The sequence below is a fragment of the Plectropomus leopardus genome, chromosome 18, assembly GCF_008729295.1.
Source record: "Plectropomus leopardus isolate mb chromosome 18, YSFRI_Pleo_2.0, whole genome shotgun sequence".
Classification (NCBI taxonomy): domain Eukaryota; kingdom Metazoa; phylum Chordata; class Actinopteri; order Perciformes; family Serranidae; genus Plectropomus; species Plectropomus leopardus.
The window spans coordinates 16145420-16172384 of record NC_056480.1 but is presented as its reverse complement, the minus strand read 5'-3'; the positions used below and the strand labels follow the sequence as shown (position 1 = coordinate 16172384).

Genomic DNA, 26965 nt, shown 5'->3' with positions numbered 1-26965 from the left:
ATATATAAATATAACAGTAAATCTATCATTTAAAAACCATATATGATTAGAATTTAATTAAAATCTTTTATATCAATGTTAATTTCATTAGTGTAGCATCATTACTTTTGCCATAAAAGGCCAAATCAACCATTTGGTAGGGCATGTCATTAAAAATGTAATTTATTAGACTTTTATTTCTTTTGTATAAAGTTACATAAATCTGTTCAATAAGGCCCCTGGAATTACAGCATTTTCAATAAACATGCATACTTTTCAAAATCCTCACAAAGCCCTGTGTACCTGTTATCTTTTAATTTTTTATTTTACTTTAGTGCCGAGCTTTGATAGATGAATACATGCTTTTTAACAACTTAAATAATTGCACCAGTGAGACCAATATATATTAAGTGAGATAAAAATAGAGCGCATAGTAGAAATGTAATGGTAAGGGTAGTGATGTCAGTTCACGGCCTGTGAGCCCAATCTGACCCCCAGTAGGATTCCAATAAAAATAATTATTCACACTGGAAACTGCTTTTGTGTGTTTAATATACATAAGATGCCAGAGTGCAAAACAGAGCATGTTTATCAAAAAAGATGCCAGTGGAGGATCCACATAAGCCTTGAATGTACTAAAATTCTCCAAATGTCCTAAAATCCTACAAATGTGTAAAAAATCTTTGAAATGCTGTAAATCCCAGAAATGTGCAAAAAAAAAAACAACCTAGAAATATCCTAAAATCCTCGAAACATGCACACATTCTAGAAATGTGCTGAAGTCCTATAAAGGTCCTTAAATCCCAGAAATGACTAAAAATCCTAGAAACATCCTCAAATTCTAGAAATAGCCCTAAGATCTGAGAAATATCCAAGAAATATCCAAATTTCCCAGAAACGTGCTTCAATCCTTGAAATGTCATAAAATCCGAGAAATATCCTTAAAGACTAAAAAAATGGCCGCATTTTTGGCCTCCTGCAATCTTTCAAGTGTCCCCCAAGCTAAGCAAGTTGAGTGTCCCTGCTTTAAGGCTGCTTTACGGGAAGTGAGCAAAAACGGAAGTAGATGGGAGGGAAGCCTCTTGCGCCGCACGGGTCTTTTCGCTGCTATCTTTTCTCTCGGCTCCCGTTTTGTGTGTTGGGGGGATGGGGCCGTGCCGAGGATGAGAGACTCCAAATATTTACCACTTGGCTAACTAAATATCTTTATTTCCGAACTGGGCTTCCTCCCTCGCTCTTGTACATATAACTACTTTTCGACCACGCATGAGTTTCGGTGGATTTTGGCCCAAATAAAGTGGAGTATCTGTACGTCCACGACACACGCTTAAAAAGTCGACAAAATGTATTCCTCTGCTGGAGGTAAGTGCTGCAGCTAACATTAGCATCGGCTAAGTGATGCAGCTACCAAAAACCAAAAAAAAAAAAAATAATAATAATCACACCGTGCTGATACATTTTCATTGTAGAAACCCTGTTTCATTAAGCTAGTTATCACAAACAAATCCTTTGATCGATCGACAACATGTCGCCCCGGTCTTAAGTGCAGGCATTAGTAGTAAAGACAAGCTTAGCTAGCGTGCAACAACAAGAAGCTGCTGTTAGCCAAGTTAGCTTCAGCGGTGCCTCGTTTCCCCAACTTGTTGTTGGTTAGCTTCTCGGGGTAATTTCACAAAGTGGGGTCGATCGGTGTATATTTTCTTAACAGATCGCGCAAGTATAAACGCACCGATCTTTGCTGTGAGTCTCTCTGTCGTTGGATACAAAATACAGTGTTAAAGCAATATCTAGCGGCCGACCATGCCATCTAATCTCATCACCAATCGCAGCTATGGTTAGATCCCAGTGTCCAACTTGGACTCGGTAGATTAAAGTTATGTTGGATTGCGTTTGCTCACGATGTAAATTTCATAAAGCTCGCAGTATACTAAGCGATTTGGGAAATTTAAAAGAGTAAACAAGACTCAGGCAGGAGTTTCGACCGAGGCTAAGTCAATTATACAGCTGTACACTACATACGATGTTTATATTTGCTGCTCATTTAAGTTTATTTCCCCATCAGTGGCTTTTATTCACAGTAACAATCATTAAAAACACCAGAGACACTGTGTTTTATTGTTTTCAAATGCAGTGATTGTTTTTAGGGTTTGTTTTCTATGTTGCGGGAGGCATCTCTGCTCTCTTTGCAGGACTAAAATATTAACTGTGGGCTATTTCCAGGAGATTGGGTGGCTCCAGCAGTTAGATTGGCGGCTTGCACGATTCCTCCTGTGTGCATATTGATAAGAGTTTTGAAAAAGTAGCCCATGATTGTGGACGATGGCGTTAGAAGCGATAAGAGAGATGGATGTACTGAAATGTAGCAAGTTGTTGCAATGGAAATGTGCAAGTAAAGATGAGTAACACTCTGCACTGGCTCTTTTTGCCACCTGCTATATAAAGAAGTTGTTTGTCTTTTTAAGCCCAATTTCTTTCAAACAGCAACTTAAAAGAGCCCAAAAATGGTAAAAAAAAAAAAAAGAAAATTATCTCTTAAAATGTGCTGAAACATAAATGTATTTATATATTGTATTTGGCTGTTTTGTATCATAATTTTACATAGAAAATTATTAGAATTACAAATATAGTTAGAGACTTTTTTTTGATAATTTGTTAACATTCCTCCCCTCTTTAACATTTTTCTTATGTAATTTTCTTGTCACCTTTTTGGATTTCTTGCTATGTGTGGGGCATTTCTTGCCTAGTTGATAATTGCCTTTTTCCCCCCAATGTTAATGAAATAAATCAAACTAATTTGCTGAGGTTTCAAAGGGTCAAACAGCTTGTAAAAGGGGTCCAAACGCAGCACAAGAAATCAATCCAAGTTTCAAGGGGTTAAGCAAAAAAAAAAAAACAACCTACATTTCTTTCATGCATTAAGTGACTCAAATGTATGTTTTCACCTCTCATACTTAAATAAAGTGCGTTTTAGATTAAGTATTTATAACATCTTAATTCTTGTCTTCTAGCCACCGAGATGCAAGAGGGACCCCGTTCCTCTGGGTCAATAAGCTCTGGTAAGTTTTGCCCATATTTGGGCTTTCAAGCCTTAAACTGGTCCCAGCATTGGTCCAGTAAGTGGCGACATCATGCCTTTCATATCATTCAAGCATGGCAGTATGTGCTTATCTGAAGTACAATTTAACCTTCAGAGTGAATAATGAAATTGTCCAGGAAAATGGGACACATGTGATTTAACGCTGTAGGTGAGACTCTAAAGAAGACAATGTCCTACTAAATGGCCAATTTCCTCCAAATGCACCTCATTTTATGCTCTGAGAGGTAATGCATTTTAAACGCTTAAGGTTATTCAACAACAGCAACCGTATATTACTAGATTTTCTGGGTGTTATTTTGTTTGAAAGGACAGAGCTGGAGCACAAAGATAAGGCACTGAGGGGACGGCAGAGCGAGCTCTGACAGTCTCGCCGTAATAGCTGAAGTCGCAGATACGGAGCGTCTCGGTTCAGCCCTTCTACCAATGATGAAGGCTTTGAGAGTCTCCAGACTATAAAGAATGAACAACAGGCACCTGGAAAAATCTGAACAGACTGGTTTTGATTTGGAGCCGGGTCCAAATTCTCACACACACCTTCTGCCAGCCAAAAACAGCCAGTGAACGAAGAAGCGATGGTGTTAAATGATGACCTGACTCACTGGCTCCTCAATGCTTGATGTAAAAGATGATGTCAGAGACTTAATTCTGTAACTGTGCGCTCACCTCCGCAGTTATTCAAACTAACATCAGCAGATAAACAGCAACTGGCGACGGTCATTTCTGTCTATAAAATAGGACTAAAAGATCGAGACTACCCAGCAAGTGGTGTGTTTGTCCAACTAGATGTAGGAAAATTCACGCTAAGGCGTCACTAGAAAAGAGACCGCTGCTGTCACTCGAGTCATTTGATCCATTGATGATGCACTTTAACTGAGAAAATGCCCTTTTAGCTTCGTAATTACAGATTTGTCCTAAAAGACCAAAAATCTACACCTTAGATATCATAGCTTCTGCTTTCTCAATCTGGATTTACTACTGCTTGCTTTTGAAAACCTTTTATGTTTTGGTGTCCCAAAATATTGTGTCTTAAATTTCTCTCGTCACCACAATGGTGATAACCTACCACATGGAGGACTAGTTGACATGGCTGAACAAGTCGTGCAAAACTGGTTGAGACATGTCACGCAGAAGTCGTCTTAGGTAGCTTTTGCTAAAAGGTAACCATGAAAAAGAAGACTGTTACTGTTGGAAACAACTCGCTCCGCTGTCCTTTTCTCATGGATTCGCTACCCGTCTGTAAAGAATAGGCTGGTACCTGTAATTACAGTATTACAGCAAACAGCTGTTTTTAGTTTCTTTTTTTTTTTTTTTTTTTTTTATTTAATTAACTTTTATTTTATTTTTTATTTTTCTCCTCTTTTCTTCACTCCCCCCTTTCTACTTTTGAGTAATTAATACAATTATTTGATGAAGTTATGCTGTTCTCCCTCCCTCACCTGAATGTGTTTTGTAATCCTATGGGAGAAAATGTTTGAAATTAAGACAAATATACATGTTTTTGTACCTTTTTTTGCGGGATAACAACTCTGAAAATCAAACACATTTACAAACAAAAAAAAAAAAAGAAGACTTAAGTCTCTAATTCGGAGAGGAATGTATGAATTAGAAAATCTCTCATTCCTTTGTTAATAGTCAAAAGTTTCTAATGTTTTTGTTGCTGTGAAAGATGTTGACGTCAAAAATGTTTTTATGGAGAAAAAAAAAACTTGTTTTCCATTATGATCAGTTGAGAAACAGACAGTGTTTATGTTTTATCTGTAAGTGACACTTTTTACTTATATATGTGCACATACATGTTATGTATGCGGTCAGAAAATACTAATTGGACCTGTAAGATCTTTGGACGTTTCTGATATCTGTGTAATCCAATTTTAATTGTGCAATTTTTTTTTTTTCGTCTTTAGACCCGCCCTCTTCCCCAGTGCCAGAATATGTGTTCAAGCCACCATCACGGCCGGACTTTGGCACCATGGGCAGGACAATCAAACTCCAGGCCAACTTCTTTGAGATGGAAATCCCCAAACTGGAGGTCTACCATTATGACATCGACATCAAGCCTGAGAAATGCCCCAGAAGGGTTAACCGGTGTGTATGTGTGTGTAAATCATTGACAGTCCCCTGGCAACATGTTGGATCAGTTGTTGGAATCTAATTTATGCGTTTCACGTTGTTCTCAGGGAAATCGTGGAGCACATGGTCCAGCACTTTAAAACACAAATCTTTGGTGATCGAAAGCCAGTGTATGATGGGAGGAAGAATCTCTACACTGCCATGCCCCTGCCCATAGGCAGAGACAAAGTACGGATTTGCAGCAATAACATCTCCACTTTTGGAGAAATCGCACAAACATCTGCAGAATTGCCTCAATCTTGTTTTTCCTTTTCCTGTGTACCACACAGGTGGAGCTCGAGGTAACCATTCCTGGTGAAGGCAAAGACCGCAGCTTCAAAGTCTCCATCAAGTGGGTGTCCTGCGTTAGCCTGCAAGCGCTGCACGAGGCACTATCAGGGCGGCTACCCAGCGTTCCCTTTGAGACCGTCCAAGCCTTGGATGTGGTCATGAGACATTTGCCCTCTATGAGGTGGGTTATTTTTCTTATTGAGCAATAATTTTGGGACGATTGATTGTCATTATAGTTTATGGTTATAAATACGCGGCCAACTTTATGCTTGATGTTTTCAGATGGCTACAGCGGATGTTTTGGCCCTAATTACTAGTTGGATGTACTTCACATTTTTCCTGATTATTTTTCTAAAGCTTTCAGTGTGCAGACATGCAACTCCACTTGAAATAATTCAAAATCCGGCCGCACAAAATGAGCGATTACTCAGTTTTGTTCAAATAAACACAGAGCGATTTAATCCACCACCCTGACAACGCCAGTCGAGCCGAAAAGAATAAACATAGCGTGATCGAAAAGTGTTGTACGGTCGTTTTTTCACGTGTTTCAGTCTCTGAGCGTACGTTGAGACAGAGATTGGGTTGTGTTTGTTTCAGTGTGGCCTGACAGTCAGAGACTAGACTAGAGAATAGTTTCTGTTTCTCAGAGCAGATTTCACATCTGACTGTCCTCTCTGACAGGTATACCCCGGTGGGCCGCTCTTTCTTCACTCCCTCAGAGGGATGTTCGAACCCGCTCGGGGGCGGCAGAGAGGTGTGGTTTGGCTTCCACCAGTCTGTCAGGCCTTCCCTTTGGAAAATGATGCTCAACATCGACGGTAACTTTGATGCTGATTTTACACTAGTAAGATGAAGCGAAGCTGTTTCTGTGAATCTCACCTCTGTGTGCTTGTTTCGTTGACAGTTTCTGCCACTGCATTCTACAAAGCCCAGCCGGTAATTGAGTTCATGTGTGAGGTCTTGGATTTCAAAAGCATTGAAGAACAACAGAAGCCCTTAACAGACTCTCAACGAGTGAAATTTACTAAGGAAATCAAAGGTAAGACAAGCTCAGGAGCTCACTCGGTACTATCTGTTGAAGTCAGTTCGGTTCTGTGTCCATGAAGTGTTTTTCTTGGCAGAAAAACTGTGGCAGTGTGCGGGGGAGCGCTTCATTAAAGGAAAAAAAACACTTTTTTAGTGATTCGCTGCATGTCGTTTTCTTTATTGCCAGCACTACGTTAACATAGGCTTCACTGCACAGCTACAAGTTTATAACGTAAAGCACAACACTCACTGTTTATCCAGTCTGCTCCCCAGTTTCTGACTGACAGCAGGACAGTAGCTAAAGGAGGGGCAGTGAAGACTAAAGCGCCTTTCTTAAAAGCTCAGATTTTCAAAAAGATGTTGCTGGCAGCTGTACCAAAAAGTCAAAGCGCTGTGAAAAAAGACGCTGATGGCAGCACCGTTTCTCTATGTGGCAGCATACGCTCTGTCCTCTGCTGAGGAAGACACGCTGCATGGACATTCAAGCTCAGACGTTTAAGTTTTTATTTGGGGTTAGTGCTCAGTTAAATGTATTTACAATAGAGAAACATTAATATTTAATTCCCTCCTCTAATATCTGTTTATGATTCAAATTTTATACTCGAGTCAAGGTTCAGTTTACAGTCTTAAAAAATAAAACCTTTATTCTAAAGTCTCTTGAGTGTTATACTTGAACAATACACTTAAAACTCTCGTCTTTTAAATCGCTGTTAAAAAACCTTTTTTGGTAATTTTACATACATTTTATGCATTTTTTTTAACTCATAAGTTTTTATTATGTAACTGTTTGAGTCTTAGTTCATTTCATTTTCTGTATGTTTTTTTTTGTAACTGATTTGAAAAGTGCTATATAAAAAGCAAGTTAAAAAAAAGATTATTATTATTTAAATATGTGTCATTAAGTGTTTTTCCTGTAATGAATTATGCCTGTCTTTTGTCGTAGGCCCAGGGTTGGAAATAATCACCAACTACCAGTCAAAATTCTGATAAAATATGCAAGTGGCTTCTAGGTTTTCTTTACTTACCAGCCAAAAAACAATGGTAATCTATTCAGCAGCTGGTAGAATTTGGAAAGATGGACAGAAAACATTATTTCTGACCCTGCAGGCCATTCAAAATAGGCTTTGTTTTTCGTTCTTTTTAGTTTGTTTCTTTTGGGATTCTTTTTTAATTCTGTTTTCCTCAATTGTGATGCCTCCTTCCAGGCCTGAAGGTGGAGATCACTCACTGTGGGCAGATGAAGAGAAAGTACAGAGTGTGCAACGTCACCAGAAGACCAGCCAGCCACCAAACGTAACAAAGCTCTTCTATCTTGTCAAGTCTTTTATAGTCTTAACGCATTATGTGGTTAAAAAAAAAAAAAAAAAAAGTCCTCTGTATCAGGGGTTAGCTGTATTTGTCTCTTACTTTTTTGGTGTACGCTCCCCTCAGGTTCCCCCTGCAGCAGGAGAATGGCCAAACTATTGAATGCACAGTGGCACAGTACTTCAAAGACAAGTACAAGCTCATCCTGAGATACCCCCACCTCCCATGTCTACAGGTGGGACAAGAGCAGAAGCACACCTACCTACCCCTAGAGGTAAAAGCATCACTACCCTCCTGTTCTTGTTCTCTTTTTAAAAAGTTACCAATTCAGTCTGGACTTTTCTCTAAACTTTTTTTGCCTCACGTGTCTTCTTCAGGTGTGTAACATAGTGGCAGGACAGCGCTGCATCAAAAAGCTGACAGACAATCAAACCTCCACTATGATTCGTGCCACAGCCCGCTCGGCACCAGACCGTCAGGACGAGATTAGTAAATTGGTAAGTCGTGAGATAATTGTTTTCTGAATGCGCACTCGTGTCGCTGTCATGTACACAGTGAAAATAATCAGTCACAACTCAGGAGTCGAGAAGATGTAAATTGGTAGCAGCCAGGGCTCTAGACTGCTAACAAATAGGTTGCATATGCAACCATTTTTGTGAGCGTGCGAGTTGAAATTTCATGTGGTCACATTCGCGTGAGAGCTGCTGAAGTGACAGCTGACTCACAAATGGCTCTAACGCGGGTTAAATGTGCAGGTTATACAATTCTGGTGTATGAAATGTTTGTATCATGAACGTGCAGCTTTTTTAAATAAACTTTGGTTATCTGGTCACATTTTCTGCCACGTCCAAGGTCCTTCTTACTCCCTCTCCTTACTGCTCTCGTACTCACCCAACTGAAGTTACATCAAGTAACTACCACATGGCTTACTACCAACGCAACGCGGAAACATGTTTTTGCAACTTCAGCGAAAGAGTTTGTGATGTTTATTACAACTTCAGTGATATCTGCTGTCTCAGTTCAACTCACAGCTTCGCTCGCTGATCGGAGCAGCTTAAGTCTCGTGTGAGCGGTCAGATAGCGCTGTGGGCGGGATATTCAGCGAGGCTACAGAGTGGTGGCTGCAGATAGACAGAGGTAGCTGCATCAGAGCCAAAGTAGCGCAATTTTCACTTACTTTATTTTATTGGCTATCGAGTATTTAAAAAAACTATTTTGGTAATAATGGAAAATGGGTGTGACCAGCTCATGTATGATGCAATTCACTGAGAAAGTTGGAAGCACCAGTGCTACCAGTGGAAAAGTTAGTCTGGTTGTGGTTAAAAAATGAATAAAGATTCAGTGCTTGCCTGGCTTTTCACTTATTTTCAAGAATATTGGTAAGTTGAGGTAAGATGAGAAAAGGTTTCTGGCCATGTTGCTCAGTTTTCAGTTTGATGCTAAGCACAGACTCAGTGGTGTTTGCTGATTGGACACTGGAGTAGAGGGTTCATAACGCTGGTCATAATTGGCTGTAACGAAGCAACCTACGGTGGTTTTCAGTCACATTAATGATGCACTTGAAGTACTTACTGCATGTAGATTCACATTAAAAGTGTCACGGCAACACATTGAGAATTTTGCTTATAAAGATAAAAAAAATCTTTACAGATCTTTATATTTGCAGGAATTCTGCATTCACATTTAATCCAACTGCCTTGTTTTGTTTTTTTTTTTTGCTAGATGAGAAGTGCCAACTTCAACACCGACCCTTATGTTCGTGAATTTGGAGTGATGGTTCGGGATGAGATGACGGAAGTGAATGGTCGCGTACTACAAGCACCCTCCATTCTGTATGGAGGCAGGGTATGTTGATTCGCAGTTGCGACCTAATTAAGTTGTCAGCATTAACTTTTATTGAAATAACTTTGTCGTGCGCACGATGACGAGCACTAATACGGTGTGCCTGACATTGCAACTTGCAGAACAAAGCAATAGCAACACCAATCCAGGGAGTATGGGACATGAGGAACAAGCAGTTCCACACTGGCATTGAGATCAAAGTGTGGGCCATCGCCTGCTTTGCACCGCAGAGGCAGTGCACTGAACTCCTGCTCAAGTAAGTGAGATACATCAGGTTTATGCATTTCCTGTCATTGTGTTCATGAGCCTCTTATTGATTTCGATGGCAGGCAGCCCGTGATTAAGGGACTGGTGGTAAGAAGTTGCGAGCATAATATAGGATTTGGAACACATCCTATAGAAACGCACCAACACAAGGACACATTGAGCCATGAGCTGGAGTTTCAAATGTTGCACTCGAGAGTGCAGAAACAGCACAAAGCTGTCTTATTGGATTTGTGCCTCTTTTTGGTCTTTCACAACTGTCGTGACGGCCCAGTTTACAGAGTGTTTCGCTGTATTGCTCCCCTGAGGACCGAGGTATTTTAGCTCTACAGGGACGCAAGAGAGCATGTTAATCATGTACAGCTGTGCCATTCATTTGCAATGCTTTTGCTAAGTTTTTGTGTACTTCAGTACTTTTATAGGGGATGTCTCAGGCTTAATGGCAGTGATGACGTGTGTTTGATGCATTTGTGAGACATATAGGTCCCACTGTTTCTCGGTATGTTTTTTTTCAGACTTCTTGCAGTTTAGAGTAAACATAACATCCTTAATTTTCCATATGCAGAATGAGCCTGACCGATATATCGCTCGGGCTCATTGGCCCATGACAGATAAAGCTTATATTTACATATGCAGCTTATGTGTTGCCCGATATGCAGAGTACATAAAGTTTATTTTTAACTGAACAGAATGTAGAAAAGATGTTTAGAGTAGTGTTTAATTATCAAAATGCCAATAGATTTCATTTTTGGCATTAAGTTTATTGTAAAAATATAGAATATGCTGCCTCCATTACATATCTTTGTCACAAGTATGCGATATATCAATATAGCAATTTTTTTACTCCCAGGTATTGGCATCCGCCCCAAAAATTCAGTATCAGAGCTTTATATAGTATTGTAAAGTTAAAGGAAAAGTTTCAGGGTCTCCATAGTCATGGAATTTTACAATCTCATTTTCCAGGCCTGATAAGGTAATGGAATTAGTAAAAATCATTGAAAGTTTTGGAAAAATTGTGGAAATTTGGATAGTGCTACAATACAATATTTAACCTTCAGCATAAAGTATACTATACAGCTCTGTTCATGTTAAACGTTGTGAATGGACTTGGAAATTTTATTATGGGTCCTTGAAAAGAAGGCAGACATCTCTCTGGCTGATATCCAAAACTCACAACTCACCAAAACAGAAGAAACAAGGAATAATATGTATTTTTGGTTTGGGGTTTAATTTACCCTGTAAGTACCTGGATTTGCAGATTTGTTAAAACTCTCTAAAAATACACAAGATAGCTCAGGGGCTTCTTTCATATAAGTTTTAAACATTGCATTACTAGACTTGTCACTTTCCTTGACTTTTTCAAATCTAACTTGCTTAACCTCACTGAACTATGAATAAACAAGTTCCTCATCTGTCTCAGAGCATTCACAGATCAGCTGAGGAAGATCTCAAGGGATGCAGGGATGCCCATTCAGGGTCAGCCTTGCTTCTGTAAATACGCCCAAGGAGCGGACAGCGTGGAGCCCATGTTCAGGCACCTCAAGTACACCTACCAGGGCTTGCAGCTGGTGGTTGTCATCCTACCGGGAAAGACGCCCGTCTACGGTGAGAGATCTGCTCGTTCAGTCTGTTGTTCTTGTGTTGTACATTTCGGCGTGATTTATTCCTGCAGCAGGGATAAGATACTTTCAGGACATGGACATTTCAAGAAATCCATTTGTGTCACGTGAAATCCTGACTGATGATACTCAGCTTCCTGTGATCTGCAAACTGAACACGTTGCTGATTCCACCGATTCAGGTTTTCTATCAGTTACAGTTGCTAACGATGATTATTTTGCTGGAGTTGAGATCACATACATCACATTTTTTTGGAGATGAGATTGATTTTCTGGATATCAGTTTGCCATCATACAGCAAAATAACATTTGAATTTGATAATAAAGCCATGACAGCATGCAATGAAGTTTTAGAAAGTTTTGGTTGTTAAAACACGTGTGTCATGCTAACTGTAGCAATGCCTTGCTACTGCAAAAAAACTTTAAACAGCTTGGGTTTGTGACGTCGAACAAACACTTTTGAAAAATCTGTGAGGATTCGTGTGATTACAGAGTTATATTTTAAGCTCTGGCGGTTGGACCTGATTAATCAGAACAGAGTTACTGATTCTATTTCTGATAGAGGAAATAACAACAAGGAAATACAGACCAAGTAAAGCTACATTTTTACCACCTGCTCTCCTATTTGCTTCCTTACTCATTAAAATATTGGAACTCCCTTCCTATTCGTACGTAACAACTAAATTTGGCTGCATATAGAAAATGCATTTATATGACACTTTGTTACTGTTTGTAAACAATGTCACTGGCAAAAGTGAAAGCCAACCCAAAAGTCACTTTTGTCTGCATTATTCTGCACTGTGTCCATGATTTTCAGTCTTTCGCTTGGATGCACGCTCACTACCTTTTTTATTAAGTCCTAAACCCACATGAATGCTGTGCCCAGGAAAGTCAGCAATATTGCAAAATAAGGAGAAAAGTCTCTGCAGATAGATACACTGCCACACACTTCTAGTGGGACATAAGTGATGAGAGGGACTATTTCTGTATAAGTCTATACATTGTTTTTAAGGAAAATCCTGTGGGGTATAACTTTTGAGGTTCCAGTGTGGTGGGTAAAACCATATCTCCACCCCCAAATAACTGAGTGGTTAGTGTTCCTGTGTGTGCTTAATGTGACCAGAGCAAAACATCAGTATTGTTACTGATCATGTTTAATTAATTAATTAATATCTCCTGATTATGCTGATGTGTGTTTTAGCTGAGGTGAAACGTGTCGGGGACACGGTACTCGGCATGGCCACGCAGTGTGTGCAGGTGAAGAATGTTCAAAAGACAACACCTCAGACCCTCTCCAACCTCTGTCTCAAGATCAACGTCAAGCTGGGCGGTGTCAATAACATCCTCCTCCCGCAGGGCAGGTTAGTGAAGATACTATCAATGAAATCCCGCCTTGGATCTATGTGTATGTCTTTGAAATGGGACACCTATCAACCGTCATCCAGATTTTTTTTTAAAAAGTGCATTTTTTGTGCTGATTTTCACCTGTGTCTGCACTCTGCATTCATGATCCAGGCCGTTGGTCTTCCAGCAGCCAGTGATCTTCCTCGGGGCAGATGTGACTCATCCGCCTGCAGGAGATGGAAAAAAACCATCCATTGCTGCTGTGAGTACCACCACAACACAACATGCCCATCTGCACTTCACAGATAGTTAAATAGAGGTAGTTAATGTGCTCTTAAAGGAAAATGTAACATTTTTTTAGAACACAGGAGTTACTGTTCTACCGCTGCCTCGATTACTCAGTTTGTTTCTGTTATTGTGTGACTTTGGTGTTTTTAAGAGTTAGTTCCCACCAAAGCGATGGTAAAAACTGTCTGTCAGGATGTATTCCACTTAGGTAAATTCATTTTTTTGTCCACTCTTTATATTTATATATCATATTATATGTTTTGTTTCAGGTCGTAGGCAGTATGGATGCCCATCCCAGCAGATACTGTGCCACAGTGCGGGTACAGCAGCACCGCCAGGACATCATCCAGGACCTGGCCACCATGGTGAGGGAGCTGCTCATCCAATTCTACAAGTCCACCCGCTTCAAGCCCACCAGAATCATCTACTACCGCGACGGCATCTCCGAGGGCCAGTTCAACCAGGTGATACGCAAATCAGGAATGATGCAGAATAAACGCGGAAATATCATGAAGTATAGACTGTTCAGGCATGAGTACTTATATTAGAAATGATGTGTTTAACACAGCTTAGTATTAATGTTATGTGAAACTTTTCTCCTGTTCTGTTTTTTGAGATACAGGTCCTTCAGCATGAGTTGCTGGCAATCCGGGAGGCCTGCATAAAACTAGAGAAGGACTATCAGCCTGGTATCACTTTTGTGGTCGTGCAGAAAAGACACCACACAAGACTCTTCTGTATGGACCGAAACGAGAGGGTCAGTATTGTCTGACTGGTAGGGTTGGGAATTTTGTCAGTTTTGTAACTAATTTAACAACAAGAAAAAAAAAATGCGAGAGTGCACACAAGTTTGAGGCTAAAAGTATGTAAAAACATTTTTGGCATGCACAGATGGCACCAAATTAGCTGCTATCATGTTGGTGTAGTCTTTTGCGCAATATCTCTTAACTGGTAACATTATGTAATCCAGGTGTCTTGGTGACACTAGCACGACACTAACATTTAAACTCCTTCTTGGAATGACATTCCCATATCTGCAATTAAAAAAAAAGTTGTTCATAGGTCAAAATTTCATGTGGTGGCTTTGTTTTCCACAAAATCAAGGTTGTTATTCATCAATATAAGGGAACCGTCCTAACCTGCTGATGTATTTTTGTGTGGATTTTTGCAGGTTGGGAAGAGTGGCAACATTCCTGCAGGCACCACCGTGGACACCAAAATCACTCACCCATCAGAATTTGACTTCTACCTTTGCAGTCATGCTGGCATTCAGGTAAGAACTCATCAAATGTGCTTTAACTAAAAAGTTAAACAGCTTGCGAGTATACTTTTTTTTGTTTTTTTAAATGTAGAGGCAAATTTAATAGATTTTGACTCTTACATGAAAAACAAATGGATCAGTGTGTGCATTGTTTTTACCTGTCATCCATGATCGCTCCTTGCAGGGCACCAGCAGACCATCTCATTACCATGTGCTCTGGGACGACAACCACTTCTCTTCAGATGAACTGCAGGTCCTCACATACCAGCTATGCCACACCTATGTGCGCTGCACCCGGTCAGTTTCCATCCCAGCACCAGCCTACTACGCCCATTTGGTGGCTTTCCGGGCTCGCTATCACTTAGTGGACAAAGAACACGACAGGTAAGGACTCAGTTATATTCTGTATGTGCCAACATTTCTCACAGCTTTGTGTAAATGCACTCTAGTAAATTAAACCCATAGACTGTATATGAGAAGTGGATGTGGCCTCCGGACTTGAAAAGTGAAGTCACGGTCAGCTTGAATTACGGATGCACCTGGTAGCGGGTTTGCCTGGCGTATCCAGGAGCCAGGCGCTGTCATAGGTGGACGTGCATAGTGTCCTTGCACCTCCAAAGCTCCACCATCTGGTACAAATATGGTCACCTCCGGCTCCAAAAAAAAAAAAAAAAAAAAAAAAAGATGTTGTTTCTGGCTAAAACTCGAGGCTTTAAAACAGTAGTCCACAAACTCTCACAGTGGCTACATCCACTTCTTTTACACAGTCTATAATCAAAGCTAAATGAAAAATATTGTACATAAGAACGCAAACATTTTTTTGACACCATAAATTTTAAATTTCGCTGTTTCAGTGCCGAGGGCAGTCATACATCAGGCCAGAGTAACGGGCGTGACCAACAGGCCTTGGCCAAGGCCGTTCAGATCCACCAGGACACGCTGCGCACCATGTACTTTGCCTGAGAGTACACAACCCCAGGTTGGCGTGGGTGAGACCGCACTGATGGAACACACTACCCCTCGCTGTCTCACTGTCAGCTGTAGATAGCATCACAGTGGTTTCACATAGTGATCTCCCTACCTAACAGACCTGTCAGTTACCCACGTGTCGACAATTGTACTTCAGCCCCTGACCCACCCAAATCAAGCCAGCTATCGGACTGTACGATGCGAAAGGACCCCTCTTTTTTGGGGTTTGCGCCGGAAGAGGTTTATTTACATGTTGTGCATTAGTGTGTGTTTGTATTTGTTGTGGGAACAGATGTTGCAGAGTATGAAAGGAAAAGGAAAAGTTTGTACACTGATAGAAGAAATCGACCGTTTCTAAACTAGCGGGCAGTATCATTATACTTTGGGGTGATCTATAATTTAGAAGAAGCCGTTCACACCCCTTTTCCTGTTTCTGTTGTTTGTTAGGGTCTTGGTGCTTGAAAGGAGAAGGATCAAATTCATCAGAGGATAAGGGGGCTGTTCTCTGTTTATATGCCTAAAGATTTGCTCCTCTGACAAACATTATTAATCAGCCAATCAAAGCAAAGTGCACTGACCAGAATGGGTACTTCAATCAGGACAAAAGTACTTAATATATTGAGGGTTTGCGTGTGATTTTTCACATAGGGCACTATGTGATGAAAAGTGCCATTTGAGACCACCTTTCTGTTGTCTGTTTAAAAACTATGAATTATTAGGCCCACATCTGGTGGGTTTTTCAGTATTTGTCCTTGATTGACACTGACGACCATTTTTATGCCAAATCTGGTGACAATTTACAAAAAGGATTCCTTGCATCAGATTTGTTATTAACCCTTGAACCAACACTTAGTTTATTCTAGATGAGGGCTTTTAGTTCAAATAGAGATTGAACAAACAGCATCCCTCTCTGCCTCTCGTTAGTCTGAACTGAAATAGTTTCACCAGTAACCCCATTCCCATGCCGAGACTTAATTGGGACCGGTTCCCAACATGGACACCTTTCTTATGTAGTCTGAGCCGTGTTGATAAAAGACACATGATATAGAAATCAACATAGAGGGGAACTTGATGAAATCTTTTTTTTTTTCCCCCCTTCTGTTTTTATAGTAATTTAATTTCAATCAGTTTTGTAATGAATATGCATGTAGCTGACTCATGTTTTAGACATTTAGGCATTTGTGATAATTGTTTATTTCTTCCTTTATACACATTAACCCTACTTCTGTGTTTTAATGTATATAGCAGCGGGATAGTGTTTTCTGCAGCGTCGTTGTCAGAGCGGGATGTTTGTGTGGCGTCTCGATATCCAGGCATTCGGTACAGTGGAGTGAAAGCTGCAACATTTCTAACTGATTTAAAGTCCCTTAAAAAAATAGTGTTTGCTCCATGAATTGGGAGCAGTTGTCGCACAAACGCTTGGGTTTTATGCAAATGACTTTTTGTGAGTCTTTATACTATATAGTAATGTTGGTAATAAGGTATATTTTGAATAAGCTTTCAGTGGAGGCTGCTGAAAATAGTTTTTTTTAACAACTGGCCCACATGTAGTCTAAATTAACACTGTCTATTTGTATACAGATTTTAAATGCAAATATTCTCTTGCCTTCTAAGACTTTTACGGTCTTACTAATAATTTTAGACATTTCCTAACATCCCATCTGAGTTTTACTACTAAGTTAAGCTGGCGAATGTTCTCATAGTCTTGATTGGAGGCGAGTAGTCTATATTTTCTAACTATGCATCATTTTTAACCAAGAGATTTAGCAGTGGGGTATCTCAAATGAATTTGGGTCATTTATAGAAGTAGATAATCAGGGCTTTTTTTTTGTTTTTGTTATTGTTTTTTTAGCATGTTGCATTTAGTAGCGTTTCTTAGTGCTTATCAGCGTCTTCATACCTTTCTAACGGGATGAAGTATTTATGTGGTCATTTGTAAAATTGTAGATTTTATAGCCTATAAAAATTTGGTGTATCCTTTGTAAACATACAATCTTTCTTAGCCAAACAAGATTACAAACTTTTACATGATTAATATTCAAAAAGACATGGAAGCACAAAAAGGACATTCTAGGTGCTAGAAGTTTTCACTGTAAACCACCTTAAATCCTCACTGGACTGGTCAACGAGGCTTTTTAACATGTACGCTAGAAAAAAAAAAAAAAAAGATGCTTCATCATTTTGAGGATCTTTGCTCTCCCTATGACGACCTCTCTGTGTTACCCTTTTTACTCATTTACCTGTAAAGCAACTAGAAATCCGACTGACTGTGTTTGTGGGGCATTCTGAAAAATCACGTACTTGATATTTACTGTTATGATGTCAATATTGTTCTTATCGGTGCTGGTCTCACAACATGTAAATTTGGATGCACTTTCGATAGCAGAACGTTGGTATGACTTCTATAGATGCGTGTTTCTCAATCGAAGCGGGAGGCTCAGCCATATTGCGTGACACTGGTGTAATTGTATGGAAATGGCCGTGTGTTCTACCTCCTGTTACCTGTTAAAGTGTTATGGTAACATCACACTGCGGGCCATTTCTGTATAATTACCCCTGCTATCTATCTAATTGGCATTGTTTGAGTCTTGCATTGACAGTAGAGGTTCAAAACGCTTGGTGTGCATGATGGTGAACGCGCTTTCTCAGTTTATGTAGTTGTGTGATGTTTTATTTCATATTTTACTCAAACAGATAAGCGAGAATGTTTTTCTCTTTTACTTTTCGGGGTTTTGAGCGTTGAGCTGTACGACCAAATTCTTGAAGTGTGTTTGTATTCACACACAGCTTTCCCTTTTTTCTTTCCCTTCTTTATTCTATGCACCAGTGAAATGACAGACTTTTCATGACACCTTGAATTTCCACCGTATCAGTAGAACAACAAACGCAAAGCCCACATCAGCTATTGCCAATTCTTGAGTTGGAGAAATTGTAAATGGAGAAATCGTAAATGCACCCGTAGCGGTGCTGTTAGTCAGACTGTTAAAAGTTGCTTGCAAACCAAAAACAAAGAGAACAACCTCTTCAGCCTGAAAAAAGCATGTATTTAAATCCATGTGAAGATTTGTTTGTAAAGGTATTGGATTCAGGAAGGCCTTCGATGTGTTAAACTTTAGAGTTGTTTCGATACCTGTATTAAAAAAATGCCTCCAATACTGCTTAAAATGCCCGGTCACGTATCAGTGAGTACACTAGCCTAAGCACCAATCCGATACCACGTAATTTATTACTAAACTTAAAAGTCGTTCCACACCTGGATATAATTGCAGTTTTCCCACAAATCAATTCTTCTGCACTTTAAAACAGTAGCCTACACAGAAAGTTGCAATTACTGCTTTAGAACGAACAAAAAAAGAATTGAATTTTGGTAAAAAGTTAAACGTTAGCCATTGAAAAATGTCAGCAATATTCACAGTATTTAATCGAGGTGGGAATCAGAAGAGCTCACAAGATACAATGTTATAAAGATTCTTAAGTTGTGATATAATATTAAACATGTAGCAAATTATGTCTCCAAAGAAAACCTCTGTTTCATTTAAGTGTCCAGTTTATCGCACAGCAGTATTTTTATTGCAGCAGATTGTTTCTAATTGACTGAAAAAGCATTTGATTTGATTATTCTAGTAGGCTACCAAAAGTTTGTGTTTGTAATATTAATAATTTATATAATTAAAAGTTTAATTGGTGCAGTGTATCGCTACAATATTGTCATGCTAAAATATCACAGTACTATGGTGCATCGATTTTTTTCCCACCACTAAATTTTTTTCTGGTAATGCAACCAGTAAAAAGATAAGGTGAACACTTCGCAGGGTTTTAGTTTCAGGGTTAGTGGTATACAGCTGTTAATAATTTTATTTTTTTAAATCAGTGGTATCGAATTGGTACTTGGTATTGAGCGATTAGCAAGTTTGGGTATTGGAATCGGTATCAGGAGGCCAAAAAGGGTATCGGAACAACTCATCACAGAACTTTGTATATTTCCTGGTTAAATGCCGTCATGTACAAGTGTGATTTTCTGTAGTATTTTATGGAGACTGATGTCAATTTTTAGCCCCGTTGTTGAGTCCGTGTTTGGAAATTTCATGTATGTGAAAGTGGGGAAAGTGAAGGGGTGTCCTAAATGATAGTGTGCTGCAATTCAGAACATCTAGTTGTCTTTTTGGGAGATGGCTTTGTGCTCGTTGTTACTGCTCCTTTCGTGTTTTACATTACTTTATACCAGCACCTTAACATAGCAGATCAGAACGGCATTATTTTTCCTGGAGACAAAAACTCCAACATTTGACGATGTTTTTGCACTAAACAAGAATGGACTTTTGTAGCTGTTGGAGCATTAAGAGTATTTATGAGGTGGAAAACTGGCAACCCTTTTTTTTAAATTTAGAAAGGAGCAGTGGGCATTGGTGGCATTTCAAAAATAGGCACAGTCAACAGGCTTGAGGGCCTCAGGGTGTGCGCTTGCCATTCAGAAAGCCACGCCTGCTGATCAAAGAGGGATTCAACATAGCTAACCAGCATTCAGCACGTCGTCTTTGAGAAAAAGCCCAATGCCTTTTAAACGTTAAAACGGAGTGAAACTCGTGGTGTAGGTGTGTTGCCTTTGTACAGCGATGTGGGAGAAAGGTGCTTTATGCAAAACAAACTGACAGGTGCTGAAATTGAGCTGATGAGCAATGGACAATAAGATTTTTGTAGAGGCATGGATGCCAAAGGAGTGTGAGATTAGAGCGCACGGAAGGTTTGACACGGTCACGTAGAAAAAATGCTTAAAGTAAGGCCTGTTTTTACCTGATATAAACATGCATTTTGGGGAATCCAAACAAAAGTGGACAGCCGAGGCGCATCGCAGTTCACACTTGAGACTGCCACGCGTCTCCTTAGCTGATGGCTTGTGTTCAGGTTTTGTTACCACCTTTGTAAATTATGCTAAAAGATCAAATGGCCCTGCAAAGCGATGCACGATAATATCCGCTCGGTATAGGTGTCTGCAGATATTGGCTTTAAAATGAAACTTTGGAATGGGCCAACATGCTGATTTCTGCCAATATGACACATTTCTTATTATAGACAGAGTGAACATGTACAAAACATCAACCCTGAGTGGAAGTATTTTTCTCATTTTGCACAGTAAGTGAATATTACATACATAAAAAAAGCATTGTATTTAATGTATCGATCTGCTGGTGAGTCCCCAAGATAAGATTATGCATAATATGATGTTAATTCCCACTCGAAGAGACTTGATGATCACTTAAATTAGATGGGGGGGAAAAAGTGGATGTCTATCAGTTATGGGCCAAATGAGGTGTTGTATATTGGCATATGGGATATCGGCAGGACGTTTATGCATTTGTTTTTGCGTTCGTTCTCTGGGGAAAAGAAAATATTTCCCGAATGCCTAAATTCAAAACTAAATACCCACCCAATTGATAAATACTCAAATAGCTGAATATTTGGGTCCAGCTCCACTCAATACCCTAGTATACCATAATACTGTGATAGCAGCCGTGTTAAACGTGGCCAAATACATCCCAGACAACCTCGACGAGTGGTTGTAGTGATCGGATTATGTCTTTGTGGTCGTTTACGCTTTGTGGTCCGCTTGCGATCTCCTCAAGACGCACACTGGTATCAGGTATAAACAGGCTCTTTGTGTTAGACATTACCTGGGACAATACATATCAAGATTCAGAAGAGGCATTTCCTTTTTACCTAAGACTGTTTGATCAAAATGACCTAAATCAAGAATGTGTATGGAACAAACAAGCTAATACACCAGCCTGGATGAATGTGGCACTACTTTACCAGTTTAATGGTGCTTAGTTAGGCTGTCAAAACCCCTGCAGTGGTAACCTTACTGACATTACTTCACCTCAGTTTGGCAATTTTTTTGTATCTTTTCAAGAGTCCAAAACTGGGACAAAGCAGATTGTTGAAATGACTGGTTTGTAAACTTCATGGCATATCATAAGCTAATTTAATCAATCTGTCAGTTTTATTTTCTCAATACTGGGTTTTTCTTTTGTACCTGTGTTCAAATGTAGGGATGGAAGAGGCTAAGATAAAAAATTCCTCAAAGTGTAACGATCAGCCTGTTTACTTTTTTTGCTTCTTGAATGGTCTTGGATTTAAAAAAAGGCCGACTTCCAGTGAACCTACACATCAGTTTATTCCCAACCACGACTCTCTGTATAGTCTCCTGTCTGCCTCTCATCCGTCTCTTGTATAAATATTATTGCTGACATAAAGAAACCTCTTGTAGAGTAGAAACCTATTTTCCTAGCTCCAAATAATAACAATGAATGTACTTAGAGCCTGCGTGGTTTGTAATGTTGCGTAGGCTATCCATCCAGTACATCTATACTCATGTTTGCTTCTTATGTATAGCCTTTTCACTTTTCTTTTTCCAGTTTTTTCCCTCTTATTTATAGGCTTTAATTATTGCAGAAAGTATTGTTTTCTTTGATATTTTATTGATTTAGATATTGCCCACATCACAGTTGATATCAATAATCTTTTCACTGACTAACAGACAAGTCTACAGTCGAGATGTCTTTCTACTGTAGTTTTAGGAGACAAAACGTTTCACACTGTTGCAAAGAGTCTTCTCCATTTTTTTTTTTTTTTGGCGTCATGCTTGTGTGAGGTGCTGTAACATACGAGCTGTGTTTGAGTGTGTGTGTGTGTGTGTGTGTTTGTAGATAAATGATGGTTGCTTTGGTGTGTAATCTTGTTTGATTTTTTTGGCTTCTGCTTAAGCCCTCAGTCTGATATATTCCTGTCCTGTAAAACCCTAAAATCCTCCTCGGGTTCAGCTCACTAACTCATTAGCGCATTGCCACTTAAAATCAAAGAAGGTTTTTGTCCGAGTGTTGCTTGTGTTCAGTACTTTTGGTGATTGTATTACTACATGGCTGTTTTTCCAGATTTTGTAAAGTTCAGTTTAGGATTTACATGGCACTCCGTTGGCTACAGCAAGCATAATCATTTCCTCTTCGTATTCCTAGTTAAACCTTTCTGAAGCATAAGTTTGTCCTCGACAGTCGGTCTTTATCATGCCAATGTCCACCTAGTTACCTGCAGTCTTGTGACACTGGTGCGGTGTCCACGAGGTCTCTGCTGTTAAAGTTCGCCTATGTTATTGTTTTTAGCTACAATTATGAGTTATTGAGCACAAATTCAAATGGGGTACTGGCAAGAATCATTATGCCTCATGTCCACTGGATGCAGCTACGTCACATTTTGGTTGTCATGTACGGTCTCGGTTTTAGAGTTCCTGGAGATGTTTAAGAATTTTCTTTAAGCAGTCCTTTAGCAGCTACATTTCCCATCCAACCCATCCAGTAGTTGTGACATTTACGATCCCAACAGAATGAATACTAATGACTTTGGTGATCATCTGCTGTTTCCTCCAGCGTGGCTGCAGGTTTTTGTTCCAAACAAGCAGGAGCACAACTGATAACAACAAATCAACTGTGTGAAGACGGTTCAGTTGATTGGATGGGTCGAGTCAGATGTGCCGCTGCTCGGTCAGAACAAAAACCTGCAGCTGCAGCAGTATGAGACCGCTGTGCAAGCGTCACCAGCATGTCAAATTTTTCATTTATCCAAGTTTTGTAAAAAAAAAAAAAAAAAAAAGTCATTTTCCCAGAGGGTGAATCCTAATGATTTTGTGAGCCTTCAGCTTTTATGCTCATGCTTCTATCGGGTCAAATTTGATTTGGTTCAATACTTTCGTTTATGGCCAAATGTATTATCCTAATACTATATTAAGTGCTGTTTACCAAATGAACACGCTAACATATTACACAGATTGGTGAACGTTATACATGTTAAACATAAGCATGTTGGCATTGTTATTTTAAGTGTATTAGAATGCTAATGTTAGCATTTAGATTGAAATACTGCTGTTTTTAAATTTAGCAGCTTGGCTGTAGTCTTTAATTTTTTTTACAAACATTCTGAAAACATTTTTGCAGCTTATACAGAGACACAAGTTGCATTTGCATGAAAATAAACCCAACACTAAAAGTGGAAACAGACAACTTTTCCCCTCCTAGTGTTTCTCAAGGAGGGTGGAAGCAGGAGAGGTCACAGTCTCAAATGACGTCACACAGTGGGGGTACAGCACAGGTCTGCAGTTTCCCAGTAAACACCCGGCAACTGCAGACCAGATTTCACTGCGTACGTGCTGTACCCCCATTGTGTGACATCATTTGAGACTGTGACTTATCCTTCTTCCACCCCTCTTGCTGTTACTGTGGGTGCTGCCTGTCACAAAGACAACTGGTTTACTTTTTGTTTTCCTCTGAGCCAAGCAACTACCAACAACACAGGACTTCTTGTTTTCCAGTTACTTTAGTTGTTCCACTGTCTGCCATTTGTGCTACGGGGGGGGGGGGGTAGTAAAACTAAAAAAACGTAAATTGAGACCCTTTGGTAACTGAGGGTAACTCACAATAGTGACTGGGGACAACAAAAGTGCTGTCTTCTTTTTGTTTTGGTGGCACAATGGTTGACACATTCTCTTTATGCCCTAAATGAGCCTTATTTTTCCTGAGAGATTTTTAGAATTGCATGTTAAAAGCGAGGCTTATAGGGATCCAATCCAAACACCAATGCTGTCATTAATCTATACCCTTTACATTGTGCAGTCAAAATTTACTTCATTTCAATTATCAAATTGAACCACAATGTTGTCTATTTCCACTTCAAGGGAAATCAGGTGAGAACGTGGACCACTAATCTCTGGCAGCCGTGACGGAGCCAGTATGTGTTGTAGCTGCATCCGGAGGTAATTTGGGGTATGTCTCGGGGCTGTAGTAAAACTGACCTCGACTGAATAGAGCTGTTACCAAGCTTCAGTAAATCAAACCAATGCCATCCAGCTGATCTTACATGTATCCAATAATGCAAGACTCATGTGGGTATTTTTGTATCTTCAAAGCATTTCTAGTCTTCAGAATGACTTGGCTTTTTATTTACCAACTTGGAAAAAAAAACTACCTCAGAGCAGTGTCAGGTGCTAGCTAATCTTAGCCCTCATTTACAATAATGGTAACAAAATCAAAAAAAATTGTTGTGACCAAACCAATACAAGCCAATATCGTGTGAGAGCACTGTTCTTTCCTTTAACCTTAATAAATGGAAAACCAAGTAATCATGTATGACTGGTTGGTTGCTTTAGTTGGTGACATTTTAGGGGACCAAAATTTTTGTAATTGGGAGTCTCATTGTGTCATGCAAGTCCTTGATTTTTCAAAAGATGGCGATGAAAACTACAAAGCACAACTAAGGTGACGTAAGCCGTAATCATGAGCATTTATCGACAAATGTGCCATCGTAAAGTAATTGAAATCACTATGACGATGTGATACCGTTGGCCATACTGAGGAATGTTTGGTGGAGAAGGTTTGTTGGAAAGACGTATGTACAGCAATAATGTCAGTGTGTGGCCTGTGAATCGTTGGTAATTAGTTTGTCTTTACGCAGGTCAAGGCAACGCTCGATAAACGTGTTTAGTCTGCGGGACTATACTTTGCAAATGGGTAGATTAGTTTGTCCAAACATTTGGAACCAGCTTTTTCTGTTTGAGTTTTTCCAGAATGTTTAAGGTTTCAAACCGGATAGAGCCACTCCATGTGATCAAACGCCTACACTTCTCTGCCGTGTTAACCCAGTACTGCAATAAAATCAGGGTGGATGTCCCTGTCTCCGACTCAGTTCATTTTTCCTACGATTAGTCAGACTCAACGCCATTTTTGTTATAAAATGTAGTTTTTGCATGCGACAATTTACAAAGGGAATATACACATTCGAACATAATTTACAATGTAGCGGGACATTGTAATCGAAAGGTACATACGAGGCTGTGCGGCAGTTTGTAATTTAGTTTAAACTGAAAACATCCAGAGTGTTTGTAGTCGTTTTTATGTGTGCCTTTTGTCAGATCTCTCTCTCTTCTCCATATGCCCCAACATTGGGTTTGTGAGTCCTTTTCAACAGTAAAAGGTTTGACGAAATCTGCTGCGCCACATAAAAAAAAATCCATTTTTAATTATCATGCAACCTTGCGTGTAGATGCTGCATAGAACGATCAGTATTTGTGTTTTGCACTTTCAAAGCAGTCTCAAAAAGAAATCGCCCACGTGAGGTTGGGCGGAAAGTAAAAAGAAATAACTGACGAGGTATTTTATGCTATCAATAGGAATTATAAGGAATAATATGACTTTGAAGAGCTTTTCTAAAAAGGTTGATATATCTATATATATTCATGAAGTACCTCATAAGCCTGATATATGCTGCATTGACTTTTTTTTCTGTAGTGTACTTCATATTGTCCAATAAAATTTTTAACTTTCCCCATTGTTGGGAGGTTTGAATGTCACTCCAGGCTGTGCACACGCCACGACCAGTAAATCTGATAGAGTTCTGTTGTAACAAAGGTTACAGCTCGTGGCCAAATGATTATGTGTCATTTATGCAATTTCTACGCAATTCTCTGAAGTATATTTCTCACTTGTCACATATTATTTCTGTACTCTGTCTTTTTTTTTTTTTGTTCTGCTTATTCTCTGCGTCTGTGTAGCCAAAAATATCGGGTTTAGCTGGTGAAGAGTTGACGCGCACCACGCATCCTGCAAGGCTCTGCGGTATAACACGTCTGTTGACTCAGGTATTGTTGTGAAAGGGCTGTATCTGCTTACTGTGTCCCAAATCCCCCCCTCCCCCTTTTCCTCCTGCACCTTTGTCTTAAAATAGCCTTAGATCTACATGTGAGGTTCCTATTTGGCCTTAATAGTTGAACAAATTATGCACTACAATTTCACAGACTTGACAGAGAGCTCGATTCCCGTTCGTTTCTTGAAGAGTTTGCGCATCATCGCCGTGTTATCTACCTCCTATGAATGTAGGGGCTGTCCTGGAGTTGTAGTCGACTACAAAACGTATAATTTTCTCGCTCATTTAAAAAGGACAACAGACAATCATCTGTAGTTTCTTGAAAAATAAATATATTCCCCCCCTGTTCATTCATATATAGATTCCAGGACACTCCATTTTTCTTGTATTTTTTTCCCCTCATTGGCCATTTTCATTTGTGCTTTTTGTCTCATTGTAAGCCATGACGAAGAAGCAAAGTGACCAAAGTCTTTTGGCAAAGGCGGGCCCTGCACAGCCACGTGAATTCAAACCTCCCTTCATTATGTGTCATTTTGAGCTCAGTTTTTGAGTTGTTGTTTATTTCTCTTTTCTCTCTTCTCCCTTATTTAAACCACGACATGCCAAAACTGAATTTGCTGTCATTCCTGTTCTGGTGAGGGTCTTTATGTTGCTGATTTTTAATTTGTTCACATCCACTGCTAAGCTCCTCATTTCTTGTTGTTGTAAAAGGTGTAAGCTTTGATTTCTATTTTACATTTCCTTATTTTTTTGTTAACAATTATGCTTACAGAACACAAGATATGCTGTAAACCCTGTTAGGACATAATGTGAATACGTATCACTTAATATAGTTCACTCTTTGGCTTGACTGTAAGTTGCGTTAATTAATAAAAATGTTTCAAAAGTT

General features: G+C 39.5%; 1 protein-coding gene across 2 annotated transcripts; it reads left to right on the top strand.

The window, feature by feature from the left end:
- Window positions 1-1113: 1113 nt before the first annotated feature.
- ago2 (argonaute RISC catalytic component 2) lies at window positions 1114-26965 on the top strand. 2 transcript variants are annotated; one of them, XM_042506295.1, is made up of 20 exons: window positions 1114-1341; window positions 2988-3035; window positions 4981-5161; window positions 5254-5374; window positions 5476-5657; window positions 6158-6294; window positions 6381-6515; window positions 7708-7795; window positions 7934-8081; window positions 8185-8304; window positions 9530-9652; window positions 9772-9905; window positions 11334-11518; window positions 12733-12892; window positions 13047-13137; window positions 13433-13627; window positions 13786-13920; window positions 14335-14436; window positions 14609-14808; window positions 15279-26965. In XM_042506295.1, exons 1-20 carry the CDS (start codon window positions 1323-1325, stop codon window positions 15385-15387), a joined length of 2613 nt encoding a protein of 870 aa, XP_042362229.1. In that variant the 5' UTR covers window positions 1114-1322; the 3' UTR covers window positions 15388-26965. The 2 variants fall into 2 exon arrangements, with proteins under 2 accessions (XP_042362229.1, XP_042362228.1); XM_042506294.1 differs by having other exon boundaries at window positions 13780-13920.